This window comes from Elgaria multicarinata, chromosome 11 (assembly GCF_023053635.1).
Source record: "Elgaria multicarinata webbii isolate HBS135686 ecotype San Diego chromosome 11, rElgMul1.1.pri, whole genome shotgun sequence".
Lineage (NCBI taxonomy): Eukaryota > Metazoa > Chordata > Lepidosauria > Squamata > Anguidae > Elgaria > Elgaria multicarinata.
In genome coordinates this window covers 23,382,818-23,400,472 of record NC_086181.1, presented here as the reverse complement: position 1 = coordinate 23,400,472, position 17,655 = coordinate 23,382,818, and the positions used below count along the sequence as shown (strand labels likewise).

General features: G+C 40.4%; 1 protein-coding gene across 1 annotated transcript; it reads right to left on the bottom strand.

The window, feature by feature from the left end:
• Positions 1 to 443: 443 nt before the first annotated feature.
• On the bottom strand, positions 444 to 12,784 carry LOC134405488 (vomeronasal type-2 receptor 26-like). Its single transcript, XM_063136731.1, has 6 exons — positions 12,435 to 12,784; positions 10,316 to 10,607; positions 8,289 to 9,134; positions 4,525 to 4,752; positions 2,290 to 2,416; positions 444 to 1,342 (listed from the first exon to the last, which is right to left on the bottom strand). The coding sequence occupies exons 1-6, from the start codon at positions 12,782 to 12,784 to the stop codon at positions 444 to 446; spliced, it is 2,742 nt and encodes a 913-aa protein (XP_062992801.1).
• Between the last annotated feature and the right edge of the window lie 4,871 nt (positions 12,785 to 17,655).

The window sequence follows — 17,655 nt, the reverse complement described above, 5'->3', positions numbered from 1 at the left end:
TGCACAGGAAGTGCTCAGAACGCATGTCACATCTGCACAACCATAACTTGTTGGCATATCGTGTCAGACAATCTATCTAGGGCCCTTTCTACACCTAAAGTTTATCCCAGGAAAATGGAGGGATCATCCCTGCCTGCTCCTGGGATCCCCTGTGTGTCATTTGCATGGGATGATCCCTAAGAAAAAGGCAGGTGTAGAAATGGCCTAGCTGCAAGAACCCTAAAGCTGAGACAACAGGATTCATTCTTGCAATGTGGAATGAAAACACAGAAACGAGTGGATTGTTGTTTTTGCTGCTGCTGCAGAAAAGCAATTGACTTATTAAGCAAACAAAATGCAAAAAGCTTAGGAAGTATAGAATTTTTCCTTCTTGCTTTTGCTTCCAGATTAAAAAAAACACACTTTACAATAAAATAACACCCGAAGATCCTTAGAACTCCTGTTTATTTATTTATTATTAGCTGCTCCTTACAGTTCAGTTCAGGCTTCATTACAATTATGTAACATTTGGGACAGAAGATACAGACCAATAGTGCAGCGGTAGAAGCCAAGATGGAGAAAACCTCCACAGCTACCATGTATTTCCCCTTTGTGCCTAGATAAGTTGGGACAAAAGAGACCCACACGCTGCAAAAGACAAATAAGCTGAAAGTAATGAATTTGGCTTCATTGAAAGTGCTGGGCAATCTCCTAGCAAAGAAAGCCACAATGAAACTCACAAGAGCCATGAATCCCATGTACCCAAGAACACAATAAAACATGGTGGGTGACCCTTCATTACATTCTACCACAGCTTCCTCAGCCAGAGAATGAGTGTCCAAGTCTGGGAATGGAGGAGCAACACAGAGCCACACCCCACACATCCCGACTTGAATGAAGGAACCAGAAAGAACAACAGCATTTGCCAGTCTTTTCCCCACCCATCTCCTCATCCTGCTTCCAGGCTTGGTGGCCATGAAAGCCAGAACAACTGTGATAGTTTTTGCCAACACGGAAGAAATCGCCATTGAGAAGATGATGCCAAAAGACGTTTGTCGTAGATAGCAAGTCACTGGGTGAGGTCTCCCAATGAAGAGCAGGGAACAGAGGAAGCAGAGGAGAAGAGAGATGAGCAGAGAGTAGGAGAGATTCCGATTGTTGGCTCTGACGATGGGGGTGTTCCTGTGTTTAATGAATATTCCAATCACCAAAGCTGTAATGAGAGAAAAAAACAGAGCCAAGACAACTAAAACGACTCCCAAAGGTTCTTCATAAGAGAGGAAGTTTGGCTTCTTACGGAGGCAGTGACTCTGGTCCTTGTTTGGATAATGGTCTCCCGGGCATTTGAAACAGTCATCCATGTCTGAAAAAAAAGAACAGGTGCCACTGCAGTTATGTAAAAATATCACAAACATATCTCACAGACTTCATCCACTGTAATTAATGGACCTGATTCTTATGTCTGGTTTGAAATACCAATAGCATGAAACATTGATTTTTAAATTATGCTTAAACGCTTCTACAGTCTAAACTGGGGATAGGTGAGAATTTAATTAGATTCACATATAAATACCCATTCAGTTTTACTACATGAGGCTTTTAACCTGCCACTTTACTGAGGTTTTTGTTTCCAGATTCTTTACAGGATTAATATTAGTTCCTTTACACTGGTTTATTTCCAAGATATTGATGATTTCCCTTCCTTTCCTTATGTTCCAATTCACAAGCATGCTGTGGTATATGCTTTAAACAATCATTCACAAATAATATCAAACTTTCCTTGTGAGAAGAACCTCCCCTCCCAACTGAAACACTAATGCCCTGCAGTCAGGACTTTCCTATAATATAAACTTGTTTACCCTTAATCACCCGCACAATAATTACTACTGAGCATTTTTCAAGGACAGATATCTGCCCCTATCTCTGCATACCCATTGTCTCCTGTAAAATCTACGTATACTTTATTTAATTCATGTATTCCCTACTTGCTCCAAAGGGGTCAGAGCTTCTGACATATAACCCCAGGTAGTCTCCCATTCAGGTAGTGAGTAGAGTTGTAGTGAGTAGAGGTAGAACTGCTGGGCTTCAGCAGGACAATTGCATCATTCAAACTATTCTTTACATGCATCTTGAATTCTGTGCACAGTAGGTAGCATACAGTGACATGGATGTATCATTTCTCTGCCTTTGTAGGGCATCCCTGTTCTTCTGTAAGGTGCTCAATAGGTGATGAAGCAAACTACAATCAATGACTATGTTGTCTGACATTGTCTTAATATTCTTTGTAGAACTGCATGTTATGTCTCTTACCCTTCTGGTCTGATATCTTCCCTTCTGGGCATGGAACACAATCATAGCAACAAAACGGCTGCCCTTCCTTCTTTTTTCTGGAGTACCCTGAATGACAGTGTTCGTTGCACACAGCAAGTGGTAGGACCTTTCCATAAAAAGTGGGGATTATTTTGTCTTATAGCCTTTTCTAGACATAATTAATTAGTCTTGAATTGAAATAACTGCAGAATATTCTTGAGAAGAAACACAGCATGGAATTCCATTTTGTACCCTGTCAATGACCTTTGCCCAATCAATATATACTTTTCAAATTAATATCCAGTTTCCCCATTGTGTTACTATTTTAATGATGCCTGTAAGACAGAAACCCTATGTTCAGATGGCATTGTCCACTTCTCCTCCATAAGAGAGTTCGCATTGTGCAAACATAAGTATTTTCCTGACTGGCAGTGCAAATCTCCTTCCCCCAAACCAAGGCAATTCCTAAAGGTTGTGATAGGAAATTATTGTAGAAATAATAACATGGACAGAAGAATAGGTTTAAATTTGGTAGTTGGAAAGAGAGCAGAACATCTTCCAAATAGGATCAGTATGTGAGTCAACTGACCAAGCAAATCATGCCAACTAAGTTGTATTTTTGGACAACATGATTTTTCTTCTTCACGGTGCCAGGAATATTACTTTTTGTCTGCACCAACTGTAGGGTGACCATATGGAAAGGAGAACAGGACTTCTGTATCTTTTACAATTGTTTAGAAAAGGGAATTTCAGCAGGTGCCATTTGTACATGCAACACCTGGTGAAATTCCCTCTTCATCACAACAGTTAAAGCTACAGGAGCCCTGCTCTCTTTTGCACTGGTCAAGAGGGCAGGACTCCTGCAGCTTTAATTGTTGTGATGAAGAGGGAATTTCACCAGGTGTTGCATGCATGCAAATGACACCTGTTGAAATCCCCTTTTCTAAACAACTGTTAAAGATACAGGAGCTCTGTCCTCCTTTTCATATGGTCATGCTAACCAACTGCCCTCTGGGAAGAAGTCCAGCAGAGAGATGGAGAAAGGCAGGTAAAGAGGACCTCAGGGTCTGCTCCAACTGGACTTTCTCCTCTTCCCCAGGACCATGACATTTATCATGTACTGTCCTCTGGGAAGAATTCCAGGAGAGGGAAAGAGAAAGGAGACAAAGAAGATTTAGGGCCTGTCCCAGTGTCTCCACAGGGTCATCTGCCATCAACTGTCCTGTGGCAAGGACTCCAGAAGAGAAAGGCAGTTAAGGATGACATAACACACTTGCTCATGGCCCAGCTGGACTCTCCCTGCTCCAAAAGATAGTGATTGGATTCAGACGTCATGATACCCATGATGGGTTATTGCGTCAACTGTCGGGTTTTTTTAACCCATGATAGCTTATTTGGGTTATCGTGTTGTGTGACGGTCACAGTGGGCTATTTGGGTTGCCTACAGAATCACTTGGCAAGAGCAGACAAAACTGCTGCCCCCATTTCCCTCCATCCTGCAGTTCTTGGTTTCCATGATCTGTCTAGCAACTGATTGCGCTCCCAACCTGACCCCACCCTAACCCTTCCCTCAGCAGTGTGTAATCACACAGGGATTTGATGGTGCATTGCATGCCTCCTGACCAGGGGAGGCTGTTTATGAAGTTTGGTCCCAACCCTGCATACATCCAGCACTTTAGAGCCACCATCCCCTTGTCGGGGTGATGCTGGAAGCACTGAATTAACCTCTCCCCTCTGATGGGGATACAGTGGAAGGTTAAAACAGGCTACTGCAATATTGTCAATGGGTCAAGCAACACCACTGCTAGGGCAGGAGGACTGCAGTGGGACAGGGGGCAGGGGATGACTCAGATTAAACACAGTCGCTTAATACAATCTGCACAGTAGCATATTTGATTGTGTGTGGGATAACAGTAGGTTATTTTCAAAATAAGCTACTTAAAGTGACGTCTGAATGTAGCCATTGTTTATAATTATCCTAAGTATCAAACCTGTTAATTATTTTCCTCTTTGTTGTGCCTATAACATGAATGCTTTAAAAAGACCAAGCCATCATTTGGCCAGTCAATTCACAAATATTTTTGTCGAGTCAGGGGCCCACTGCTAATACCTATACCAGGGTCAGTGCTTTACAAAGCTTTCAACTGGCAAAGGGGGGCATGAGATGGATGTTCATGGGATAGTATTGGGTCATATCCCTCTTCAGCCTGCTTAGATCCTACAGCCAGGTCTCACCTGGTTAAATTTTCTGTGCCATGTGATGATCTTCTTGTTAATGGTGACCTCTTTGCCTGATGTGGCCTGAGGATCCATGCGTCCAACTTTTATTCTAATGATCGATTGGTTTGGAAAAGTGACCCAGTTGATAATGTCAAATCCAGTCTCTAATTCACCATTGCTGTTAAAAAACACCTTCTCTCCCGCACTGTTGTTAAATGAGGTGCTCCTCAGAAAAGGGTATATCTACAACAACACAAAAGTAAAAGCAGACTGTATGCCACCATGGAAAGTGACAACTGTGTGTTTTTGGAAACAGCATTTGAGTCCTACTTTAACGTTAGCTATCCCAGAGTCAAAAACCCTTGGAAGATGGACAATTTCCCATTTAGCATAATCTTGGAGACATTGCAATGGCACAAACTTTTATTTCCTATAGATATGAGATATTAATATCTCTGTGGGCTTCTACATAGCTTAATAGTTGTAGGTGTTAGCTTAATAGCCTTTGGTGGGTGGAATTCTACATCACACCACACTTGTCTAGGTGGGGACTGAAAAAAACTACTTTGTGATCAGAATTTGGGTAGAAAGAGAGGATGGAGATGTGTATATATTATTGCCTGGACTGTACTTTCTATTATCCCCATAGCTCACTATCCCCATAGTAAGTTCCCTTCCTTTGGCATTGCTCCCTGCATATTTAGCATCTTCTCACACCACGCCTGGGACTAAGTGGTCCGGATTTGCAGACTCGATCTGACGTTTCTCACCTCCTTTCCCCATCACCTCTTGTATTTTTAATATGTTGCCTGAAGAAGAAATCTGGGATGTTGAAAGCTTGCACACATGTTTTTGAGGGCCAATATTTTTGTTGGCCTAAATAAAGGTATTCCAGCAACATAGATTTTGTAATATTCCTTTTGGTCAACATGGGTTTTTTTTTCTTACCCTTGAAAAATATCATATTTAGCCATTCTATAACAGAACTCTGCAACGGAGGATGAGTACATCATCAGAAGCTGGTACTTCATTTTCGGAGGGTTAACCCCCTCCAGCCAGTAGGCAGTGCTACCCAATCAGGCTTCAATTGTCCTTTATTACCTAGAACAGCATCTAAAATTACCTCCTCCTTTGTTAATATAAAAACTGCCTAGTTTCTCTGTGTGAGCCACCAGGAAAGTAGCATGTGTACTTTGACCAAGATGGAAAACACACCTGGGAAGTGTTTGGGAATGTGACTAAGGCCTCAAGCTTTCTATGACTGAATTAGGGTATTAGAGTAAAATGGGCTCATCTACACCAAGCAGGATATTGCACTATGAAAGCAGTATATAAAAGTCAGGAGCCACACCACTGCTTTATAGAGGTATTGAAGGGCACTGACAACTGTTGGGGCCCATGACACATACCGTATACTGCTTTTATACCGCTTTCATAGTGTGAAATCCTTTTTAATTTTTTTTAATTGAAAATGTACAAGAGATACAATGATAATAATCAACAAAACAACATGAGAAACAAAAAGAGAAAGAAGAAAGAAAAAACCAAAACCAAAAAACCCACCCAAAAATGGGGAAAGGAAAAAAGAAAACAATATTCCACTATAATTCAGACAACATATGGAGATTTAGTATAGAACATAATCATATAAGTTAAAGACTCTGAGGTATATTACAAATACAAATGTAAACATAGACATCACTTTAAAAGGAATGATTATGTTTTATGTAGACCAAGGGCTCATCTACACCAAGCAGGATATTCCACTATGAAAGAGGTATATAAAAGGCAGGCGCCACACCAAGCAGCATATAGCAGTATGAAAGCGGTATATGGCATGTGTCAATGGGCCCCAGCAGTTGTCAGTGCACTTCAATACTGCCATAAAGCAGTAGTGTGGCTCCTGCCTTTTATATTCCACTTTCATACTGCAATATCCTGCTTGGTGTAGATGAGCCCCAAATATTCCTAAAAGCTTTCGGAACTGGATGTGTGTTACTATCTTTATTCATATATGTAATAAAAGTCCTCCACTCGGTAGCAAACGTATCTGATTTTTTTTTGTCCTTTTGCTATACATAGCTGTTGAGTTAATTTTTCTATTAGTGCTATTTCCCATACCTTATTATACCATTTAGTTATTGAGATTCCTTGTAGATCCTTCCAATATCTGGCTATAAGCACTCGCGCTGCTATTAGAAGGTATCCCACCAATTTCTAATATAATAGGTCTTTATGCTGTCCATGGAATAAGTTTAAAAGTGCCAGTTCTGAATTATAGTTGTTCCCATTATTTTTGAAATTTCCAAAAAGACTTGTTCCCAAAAATCTGAGACCTTTTTACAGTCCCACCACATATGTGTGGAAGACCCCACCATATTGCATCCCAGCCAACATTTAGAAGAACTGTTCTTATACATGTATGAAATCCTCAGAGGGGTGAGATACCATTTTTGAGCTATTTTATTGATGTTTCTCGAAACATGGCTGATGTGGACTTATAGGGAAATTGCATCCAAAGGGAAGACCATTCTTCCTCTTTGATTTCAATGTTCCAGTCTCTTTCCCAAACTTTTTTCAGATAATTCATAAAGCCTGTATCTATGTTCAATAAAATATTATAAATCAAGGAGATTAATCCCTTTTCTGTATTTGTAGAGCTTACTATCAACCTTTCAAACTGCGTAAGGGGTCTGATTCCTTGTTCTCTAATATTGGATCGTCTTATAAAGTTACTTAATTGGTACCACATTAGCCAGTTTATGTTATATTGTTGTAATCAAATCCTCCAAGTCTCTTGTGTTATTGGTTGCATGTTTTCATAATAATTTCTTAGTCTATATAGATTCTGTTCTTGAAGTGGTTTTACCTTAATTTTCCTATCTTTGTTTTTGAGCTCAGGATGAATATGGATTGGAGTCAGGGGTGATATTCCTGGCATCAATTGTTCTCATCAATACAACTGTTAAAGATACAGGAGCCCTGCCCTCCTTTTCATGTGGTCACCCTAAATTATTAATGACAGACATTAGTGGGGTGGGATATTTCTAATTCACAGCATAAGCACTGCTGCTGAATGTTAAGCATATGAGGGGAGGTGTAATATTCACAAGGATGTTGAACACATGGCAGACACAAACCCTGAACATGTTGCAGTTAGCTGGCCAGAAGGAGACTTAAAGGGGCTACTGTTGTTTTGGGATGCTGATCCAAGGTCCAGCATTGTTTTTCTACAAGGGTATCAGCTCCCTATTGAAATGGTTAAATTAAGAGATATTACAGAGCCAGAAGCAGTCTCCGCGCTAACACAACTTGAACTTCGGACCGCTTGGGAAACTCGGGGATTGAAGAGCATTTAATTTCTTTCACGCATGGCAGGAAGGCAGTCTCATGCTTTGCCCTGCTTGGAGACTGTCCATGCACATTCAAAGAAGACTGATGAAACCAATATTTAGGTTGTTTTCCAGAGCTATATATGAGATGAGTCAACATAATATCCATTTTAACGCACCATTGCAATGTTACCACTGATAGATACTGTATTTGTATTATCAACAGTTTGGACTAATCTCTCTATAAGAAGACTTTCTGGATCAGACTGGGAAGGTCACAAGCAGGCACAAGCAACTGGTACTTCCTTTTGTGTGTGCTGAATTAATCTCACACAGTCCATTTCATTGGATAACTTCAGGCTCCAATTATAAGTGAGGAAGGATGTGTATGCTCTCTCTGAAGAATGGCTTCACACACATTACCCTGCCTTGGATGCAAGACATTACCTGCCAAAGTTGCAATTCCAAAAGTTCACACTTTTCTCTGTGTTTGGAGCTGGATGAGCACATTGCATGAACAGCACGTGCTATAACATGGACAGCATTGTAGATGCTGTAGCTTTGGCCTGTCATGCTCATTTCAAAGAATGTCCCCGGAAGGCGATCCAACCTCTCCTCTCCATTACAGCTTCTCCTGTCCTCCTCATCCATGTTAGAATTTGGCAATGAACAGTTGAATGCTTGCTCCCAGAAGACCTTGATAAAAACATCTCCTTTTGGATAGTGAGGATTTAGGATCTGAAGGAAATTTTGGAACTCCAAAAGCTCACTTGATTGAATTGTGAAAGACAAGGCACCATGGAAGACTTGTGCATCCAGCCCCCTCTGAAATGGGTGTGTTGTGAAAGCCCATTCGGCAGTCATAATCCACACCTTACCTAGATCCGTCACTGTCACATCTGTTAGCATTTCTGCCATATATATTAATGCACTCAAAGCAAATGTAGTCTGTGTATGTGCATTTATGACAATGACATTAGTCATGTTTAGAAGGTATGACATAGTCTCCATGTGCCCCATTAGGTACACAAGATCATAGACCGAAGCTGTGATTGGTATTCTTTCAGTGAATGCTACACAAATGCCACTCTGGGAAAGCCTTGCTATCAATGTTTGCATGAAATGTATCCCTTTATCATCATCCATGGCAATGATCCCAACCCAAACCCATTGGAAATACTGAAGTAGCTGGACAATCCCAGTGTACTGATATGATTCATTGGGGACCAACCGAAAGATAAACGAGAGCTTGATTGCATCATTCATTACTGGAAGAAGGAAGCAAAATGTGACCTAAGAAAAAACAGAATAAGAATTATTATTGAGGCATAGACTGTGTAGGTATGTATGATGTGAGTCAAGCGTTTCCTAAATTGTAATGAGTTTTCCCAGATACATTTGAGACACTGCTTCCAAATCAGTGCTCCAACCTACTATGTTGAGCAGCACAATGAAGATCTTATTTATTATATAGTGTTGGGTAGAGGCTGCTTTTCAGTATGGTAGTCTTATCTGTTTATTATCCATTAACAAACTTTATGTGCTATACCCTGACCCTAACTAATATTTGAAATAGTGTCTGTTCTATTTCTGTATCAGAAACACACCCATCCTGCACCTTATTTATACAGTTAAATGAAGCTTCTAGTTGACCACTGTTGGAAAAAGAATGCTGAACTAGTTTAACATATGATCCGATCCAGAAGGGCTTTTCTAATATGCTTGTGCAGAATGATATGAACACATCTCTGGGAGGTATGCTTTGTGATGAATAGTTCCAATGGCATGCCAAGGACCAAGGAGAAATTGTCCTGCTATGATGGCATTCTTAAAGCCTATTTGCATACTTTTTATTTTCTTTGGAAAATAAGCAAGACTTGATAGCTTTATATCATTGTCAGCAACAACAGAACTTCTGAAAGTATACATATATAGCTTTTTTAAAAATATTTATTTTTATTCATTTATTACTTTTATACCATTTACATTTTTCCCCTCCAAGGAAGCCAAGGTTCTCTGTTTTATCCTCACAACAACAACCCTGTGAGGTAGGCTGGGTTGAGAGTCTGTGGCAGGCCCAAAGTCACCTAGTGAGCTTCCATGGCTGAGTGCAGACTAGAACCCGGATCTCCCAACTCCCCGTTCAACACTCTTGCTACTACACCACACAGGCTTGAAATATCTCTGAGATGAATGTTTCATATGGAACAAAGGACAGCCTCTCATGCTTTGATAGAATTGTAAAGCTGACTGTTCTCATGCATGCTTTTTTAAAAGACAAATGAGGAAGAATATCTCTTCGATGTCTACTATGATTATGATTATTACAAATATTTACAAATTTCTTTGTTGTCAATCACACACTCAAAGTAATGTTAAATTTCTCTTCCTTCTCCCAAGCAATTGTAAGACAGTGAGCAGGTGACTCATTCCTCAAACTGTGAGCTCTGCATGCCTTTATGACCAAGTCTTACCTGTGGAATCTTGTAGGTACCTATAATGTTGGCTATGTACGAGGAGGTTTCTGAGTCAAGTCCCCCAATGACAGCTACCAGATTCTTCTGACTGCCACAGTTGTAGTTGGGAACAGGCCTATGCCTGGTGGACAGGAGATTCATGGTATTTTGATAAGTCAACCTTGCATCAAAGTAGCTGTCATAGATGTGGAACCCCAAGGTGACATTGGGTAATATCTCTGGTTTCTCATTGATTTCCTTCACAGCAAATACCAAAGAGAGGACATGCTGGTAGTTCTTTGGCACTGAACTGAAATGAGAATTACACAATTTAGAAGTTGAAAATATTCTTTCTTGCTCTGGTGAGGGTCTGCCTCAGGTCACGTATGTGTCTCAGGTCAGCTGTGGACATAATTTTAGGATCAAGGTGTACATAACATCAAAATTGTAAAGGGATAGGAGAGCCATAATGTATTAGAAATTGACAGAATGTACTGAGATCTTATGGTACTTTAAACAAATCCACCCAATTCTGAAGTTCAAGCAAATTAATACGAGATTATGGCATGATGCCTTTGACTGATGTAATTTAGAAGGGCATGACTGTGGTTGAAAAGACTAGAGAATATCAGGCACAGTATTACTTGAAAACTAATATAGAATGGATACTAACTGAGAGGAGCAAAAAGAGAAAACTATTTAAAAAGAAATAGTAAGGAAACACTGAAAGCAATATAGTAGTATGGAGAGTTACAAACATATAGAGCTTACAAAAGTAAAACAAGGCAAATTAAAAAAAAGCACTTTGATGTTATGATGTAGAAAGAAGAGCACACACAACTAACAAGGATTTCAATCTGTTTCTGCATTGGATTTCAATCTGTTTCTGGGCCCAATTCAAGTGTGCTAATTTTAATTTCATGTCTTAAATAGGTTGGAGCCAGGAAGGATCATCTCCTTCCATTTATATTTTCCTGGATCTTCAGCTCATATTCAATGGTCAAATTCAGCAAGATTCTTTGAACTCAAAACCCAAGACATTTTGCTGTTTGAGCAAACCAGGAACCGGTGCGCCGCCCCACCCTACCTGACTAGGAAACAGAACAATCCCCAGAAGGTACTAAAAAGAGGGCCTTTTCAGTGCTGGCACCCGGTTTTGGAATGACCTCCACAGGGAGATTTGATGGGCAGCTTTAGAGTATGAGGTGAAGCCCTTTTCAGTTTCTCAGGTGTTTCAGCCCTCCCATTTCAGCAGGAGTCCTTTGTATGCATGTCGCACTTGGTGAAATTTCCTCTTCATCACAACAGTTAAAGATGCAGGAGCTATATTGTGATCAGATTTACAAGAGGGCATGGCACCTGCAGCTTTAACTGTTGTGATGAAGAGGGAATTTCACAAGATTCCCCATATATACAAATGACACCTGCTGAAATTCCCTTTTCAATACAACTGTTAAAGCTACAGGAGCCCTGTCCTCCTTTTCATATGGTCACCGTAGTTAAGCATTTTGAGCTAAATATTATGGCTTAGTGTGTGTCATGAGAATCGTGACTTAGTGGGTTGTGTGAACCATTCTTAACCATGGAAACTACATAACCACAGTTTAAACATGCTCACTAACCATTTGCTGCAAAAGGGTTAGCGGCTTAACCTAGGGTGACCATATGAAAAGGAGGACCGGGCTCCTGTATCTTTAACAATTGCATAGAAAAGGGAATTTCAGCAGGTGTCATTTGTATATATGGGGAACCTGGTGAAATTCCCTCTTCAATGCAACAATTAAAGCTGCAGGAGCTATACTGGAGTGACCAGATTTAAAAGAGGGCAGGGCACCTGCAGCTTTAACTGTTGTGATGAAGAGGAAATTTCACCAGGTTCTCCATATGTACAAATGACACCTGCTGAAATTCCCTTTTCAACACAACTGTTAAAGATACAGGAGCCCTGTTCTCCTTTTCATATGGTCACCGTAAGCAGTACAGAAAAGAATATATGCATTCTGTGTGATTCCTATCTCAAAAAGCAGATAAATTGCTTTCTGAATATGGCATTCTTTCAAATAGACAGAACTATCTAAAACGGCATTTCATGACTTATAACACGGCATTGTACATATGATAGAAAATATAGCCTTACATGGGCTCATCAAGCGGCTTGATTTTAGGGTCTTCCATGAAAGACAGAAGGTCAGCAATGGAGAAAAGCTGAGAGAGAATCCCACCAATGGCAAGGTCTCCTGGCTGATAGTATTCATGCACAAGAGGGAGGGGATCATTCATGTTGCACATGATATGGTTTGCCTTGGACTCAGCAAGAGTCAGCAGCCACAGTGAAAGAAGCAGCAAAAGAAAGAAAACAGACATCTCGAGGGAACGCCTCAAGCCCAAGTCTTCAACACAGAATCCACAATTTCCATTTGATTCATTGTCACCCAGTGCGTAGCCTGGTTGCCTAACTCCACTTTCCATGTAGTTGCTTACTTTCATGACCAATTGTTAAATGTCCTGTAAAATCTGGAAAGATGGATTCAGTGCTGTATTTCCATAATCCCTAACCCCAGTCTGAACACTGCAAGGGTAATTTATCTACATTTGTATCATGGGATTATAAGGCGGCCTTTGAAATCCATGTTGTCTTTGGAAAGGCCTATTATTCACTACAGCTGTTTGCGGTAATTACAAGATTCACAATTACTCCCCCAAAGTCCTTCTTTCTGAGGCAAAAAAGGAAACATGTTTTTCAGCCACTTCATTAGTGATGGGTGGACTCTTCTTATCCAAGTCCTTAGTGGCCCATAAAGCCTAATGTGCCAGGAAAAAAACAATTACGTCATTAAATTTTATTTATTTATTTATTTATTTATTACATTTTTATACCGCCCAATAGCCGAAGCTCTCTGGGCGGTTCACAAAATTTAAAACCATCATAAAACAACCAACAAGTTAAAAATACAAATACAAAATACAATATAAAAAACACAACCAGGATAAAACCACGCAGCACAATTGATATAAGGTTAAAATACAGAGTTAAAACAGTATAATTTAAATTTGAGTTAAAATTAACTCAAACATTGGGATGCATATACTGACATACTATCCCATTGGTGGCTGATGGTTGAAGCCCAGTTGTGATTATATAGGATATTTCTTAATTATATTGTGACACATCTTGCCTGTATCTTTGGGCTACAGGTTTAAAAAATGTGGAGACATGTGGCATGATCAAATTGGGTAGCCTTTTTTTAAATAGCTTGTGACCCTAGTCAAATTAAGAATTTTTTGGGGGTGTGTGTGTTATATATTACACACCGTTGGTGAATTGAGGTCTTGAGCAACCATAGGTACCATTGTATAAGAGGAAACACTTGCTTATGAGGCAGTAACTTCTTAAAGAGCAGAAAGCATAGATTAGGAAAAAAATAGTCAGTTTTCATAATAGTGGGGTGTAAACAGTGGGGTCTCTGAAGGATCTGTATTGGGACTGGTGCTTTTAAATTTTCATAAATGATCTGATTTTTGGTCAGGGTTTTGCATTTTACCAAGCCTTGCTATCTATTGTATTTGTATTTTTAAATTGTTGGTTGTTTTATTATGCTCTTCATGGTTTTAATTTTTGTGAACCGCCCAGAGAGCTTCAGCTATTGGGCAGTATAGAAATGTAATAAATAAATAAATAAATAAATAAATATTGAAATCCAGCTAATACAATCTTTTGCCCTCTCCAATGTTTAAGTTGGTGATGAGTTGGTGATGAATTCATAGTTTGTTTTAGGAGAGTCAGACTAGCATATGGGCTGCATGGTACGTTTTAGTGGCTAAGCGAGAGTAATTTCAAGCTAAATAATGTTAAAAGGCAGCTCATACAGTGAAAAATAATATTTTAATACTTTAAGAGTAATTTCAGCATACATTCATTAATTGGATGATATGGGATCCAAATTAACACCTAGACATTTTTAAAGTGCCAAATACATTTCCACCATGAGATTAAAGGAGCTTACAGTAATAGTTCTTCACATGTACTTGAAGTTTGTTAAAAATGTCCTGGAGGTTCACAAATGGTAGGGTTCCTTTCAGATCATTTTGACAACTAGTGATCTTTCAAAAAAGCAGCATTGGTTTCTCTCATCATTTTCATGTCCCTGTTCCTTTCCGTGTTCCTTCACATGTCCTTATATGAAGGCCTCCCTCCTTACTGTAAACTCTTGCTGCTACCCAATAATACTATTATTAACAATGCAATGAAATCTAGGCCATAACTACATGGGAGATTTACTCCGACCACTGCTACCCCACCTCACGCACAGTGTGGTACATGAGGTCCACCCCCTCTGCAGCAACTGCAGATTTTCATGCCCTAAAACCCACATTTTTGCAAAGTTGTTTTGTGACTGTTTTTCCTTTCACTCTGGCTTCAGAACCAGAGTGAAAGGAACCTCAGAAAGGAACCTCACTCTCAGAACCTTTGTCTATTATCTTTGCAAAATCATGGAAGACGGGTGAGGTGCCGGACGACTGGAGGAGGGCTAACGTTGTCCTTATCTTCAAAAAGGGCAAAAAGGAGAAACCTGGGAACTACAGAACAGTCAGTCTGACATCCATCCTTGGGAAAATTCTGGAGCAGATTATAAAGAAGTCAATCTGTGTAAACACCTTGAAATCAATGCAGTGATTACTAGAAGCCAACATGGATTTGTCAGGAACAAATCCTGTCAGACTAATTTGATCTCATTTTTTGATAGGATAACCTCCCTTGTGGACTGTGGGAATGCTGTGGACGTCATATATCTTGACTTCAGCAAAGCTTTTGACAAAGTACCACATGACATTCTGATTAACAAACTAGCTAAAAGTGGGCTAGATGGAACAACTATTAGGTGGATTCACAGTTGGCTACAGAATCGGACTCAAAGAGTACTTATCAAACTGGGGAGAGGCAATGAGTGGGGTGCCGCAGGGCTCAGTCCTGGGCCCAGTGCTCTTCAACATTTTTATTAATGATTTGGACGAGGAGGTGCAGGGAACGCTGATCAAATTTGCAGATGACACAAAATTGGGTGGGATAGCTAATACCCTGGAAGACAGAAACAAACTTCAAAGTGATCTTGATAGGCTGGAGTGCTGGGCTGAAAACAACAGAATGACATTTAATAGGGATAAATGCCAAGTTTTACATTTAGGGAATAGAAACCAAATGCACAGTTACAAGATGGGGGACACTTGGCTCAGCAATACTACAAACGAGAAGGATCTTGGAATTGTTGTAGATCGCAAGCTGAATATGAGCCAACAGTGCAATATGGCTGCAAGAAAGGCAAATGCTATTTTGGGCTGCATTAATAGAAGTATACCTTCCAAATCACGTGAGGTACTGGTTCCTCTCTATTCGGCCCTGGTTAGGCCTCATATAGAGTATTGCATCCAGTTCTGGGCTCCACAATTCAAGAAGGATGCAGACAAGCTGGTTTCCGTTCACCACTCTGCCGCAAAGATCATCTTCTTGGCTCGCCGCTCCGACCATGTTACTCCGCTTCTGAAATCTCTTCATTGGCTTCCAATTCACTACAGAATCCAATATAAACTTCTCCTGTTAACCTTCAAAGCTTTTCACGGTCTAGCTCCTTCCTATCTCTCCTCTCTCATCTCACACTATTGCCCCGCTCGTGCTCTTCGCTCCTCTGATGCCATGTTTCTCGCCTGCCCAAGGGCCTCTACTTCCCTTGCTCGGCTCCGTCCATTTTCTTCTGCTGCCCCTTACGCCTGGAACGCTCTTCCAGAACATTTGAGAACTACAAGTTCAACCGCAGCTTTTAAAGCTCAACTAAAAACTTTTCTTTTTCCTAAAGCTTTTAAAACTTGATGTTGTGCAGACTTCCACTGTTACTTTCTACTGTTAGTTTTACCCTACCCTGTGCCTGCTTACCCTACCTGTACCTGTTTGCATTCTCTTCCCCTCCTTATTGTTTTACTATGATTTTATTAGATTGTAAGCCTATGCGGCAGGGTCTTGCTATTTACTGTTTTACTCTGTACAGCACCATGTACACTGATGGTGCTATATAAATAAATAAATAAATAAATAATAATAATAATAGAAGAGGGCAACCAGGATGATCAGAGGTCTAGAAACAAAGCCCTATGAAGAGAGACTGAAAGAACTGGGCATGTTTAGCCCAGAGAAGAGAAGATTGAGGGGAGACATGATAGCACTCTTCAAATACTTAAAAGGTTGTCACACAGAGGAGGGCCAAGATCTCTTCTCGATCCTCCCAGAGTGCAGGACACGGAATAACGGGCTCAAGTTAAAGGAAGCCAGATTCCAGCTGGACATCAGGAAAAACTTCCTGACTGTTAGAGCAGTGCGACGGTGGAATCAGTTACCTAGGGAGGTTGTGGGCTCTCCCACACTAGAGGCCTTCAAGAGGCAGCTGGACAACCATCTGTCAGGGATGCTTTAGGGTGGATTCCTGCATTGAGCAGGGGGTTGGACTCGATGGCCTCGTAGGCCCCTTCCAACTCTGCTATTCTGTGATTCTATGATTCTATGATTCAGTGCAGTTTGGGAGTTTCTGAGCTTCATCACACCAGGGTTATACTGTGCAATTACTGCGAATTGCGTGCAAAGGACTCTGAAGTTTTCCAGTTTATAATCTGCTTTGGCTGTGAAGTACTGCCATGCATGTAAGCTAAAAGACCCAACCTATTTTGCTACTACTTTTGGAGTGAATCATTTGTTGTTTTCCAAGTGGCCACTGGGGGCGCAGGAGGAGGATTTGATATGTATAAAGTACAAACTAAACAAATGCTTACATCTGCGTAATTTTTAAAGATAAAAACATCAAAATCGGCACAGTAATAGACATTAAGGAGGTCTTTCAATATACCAATTTTGAATTGGATTGGGTCATCCATTGATTTTTAATGGTTTTTTTTTACATTTCCCCCCTTTAAACCCTTTCCCTGGTATGCAAAGGATCTTTGGAGCGCTGCCACCCAGGGTGTGATTTAGTTAACAACAATGACAGCTTTACGCTGTAGGGGATAATTTGAGGGAAACAGGTACGTGGGATGAAGCCTTGTGTGACCTCAGCTTGCAACAATGGCTTTGGCAAGTGACAGTGTGGAGCAACGCTGGGAGCAGGAAGGGAAAGGAGCATCAGCAAAGGGTGGACCCAAAGAGAGGAATTGACTTCATCCTCTGCTGATTGTGTTTTGTTTTTCCCCAAATGAGCCTTACTTTTGAAAAAGTCATCACATTGCTTTTGGGATTTTTTTAAAAAAAATATTTCTGTGCAGGTATACATATTCACATAAGATTTATGGCCTCATGGAACAACTAGCTGAAAACAGCTCGG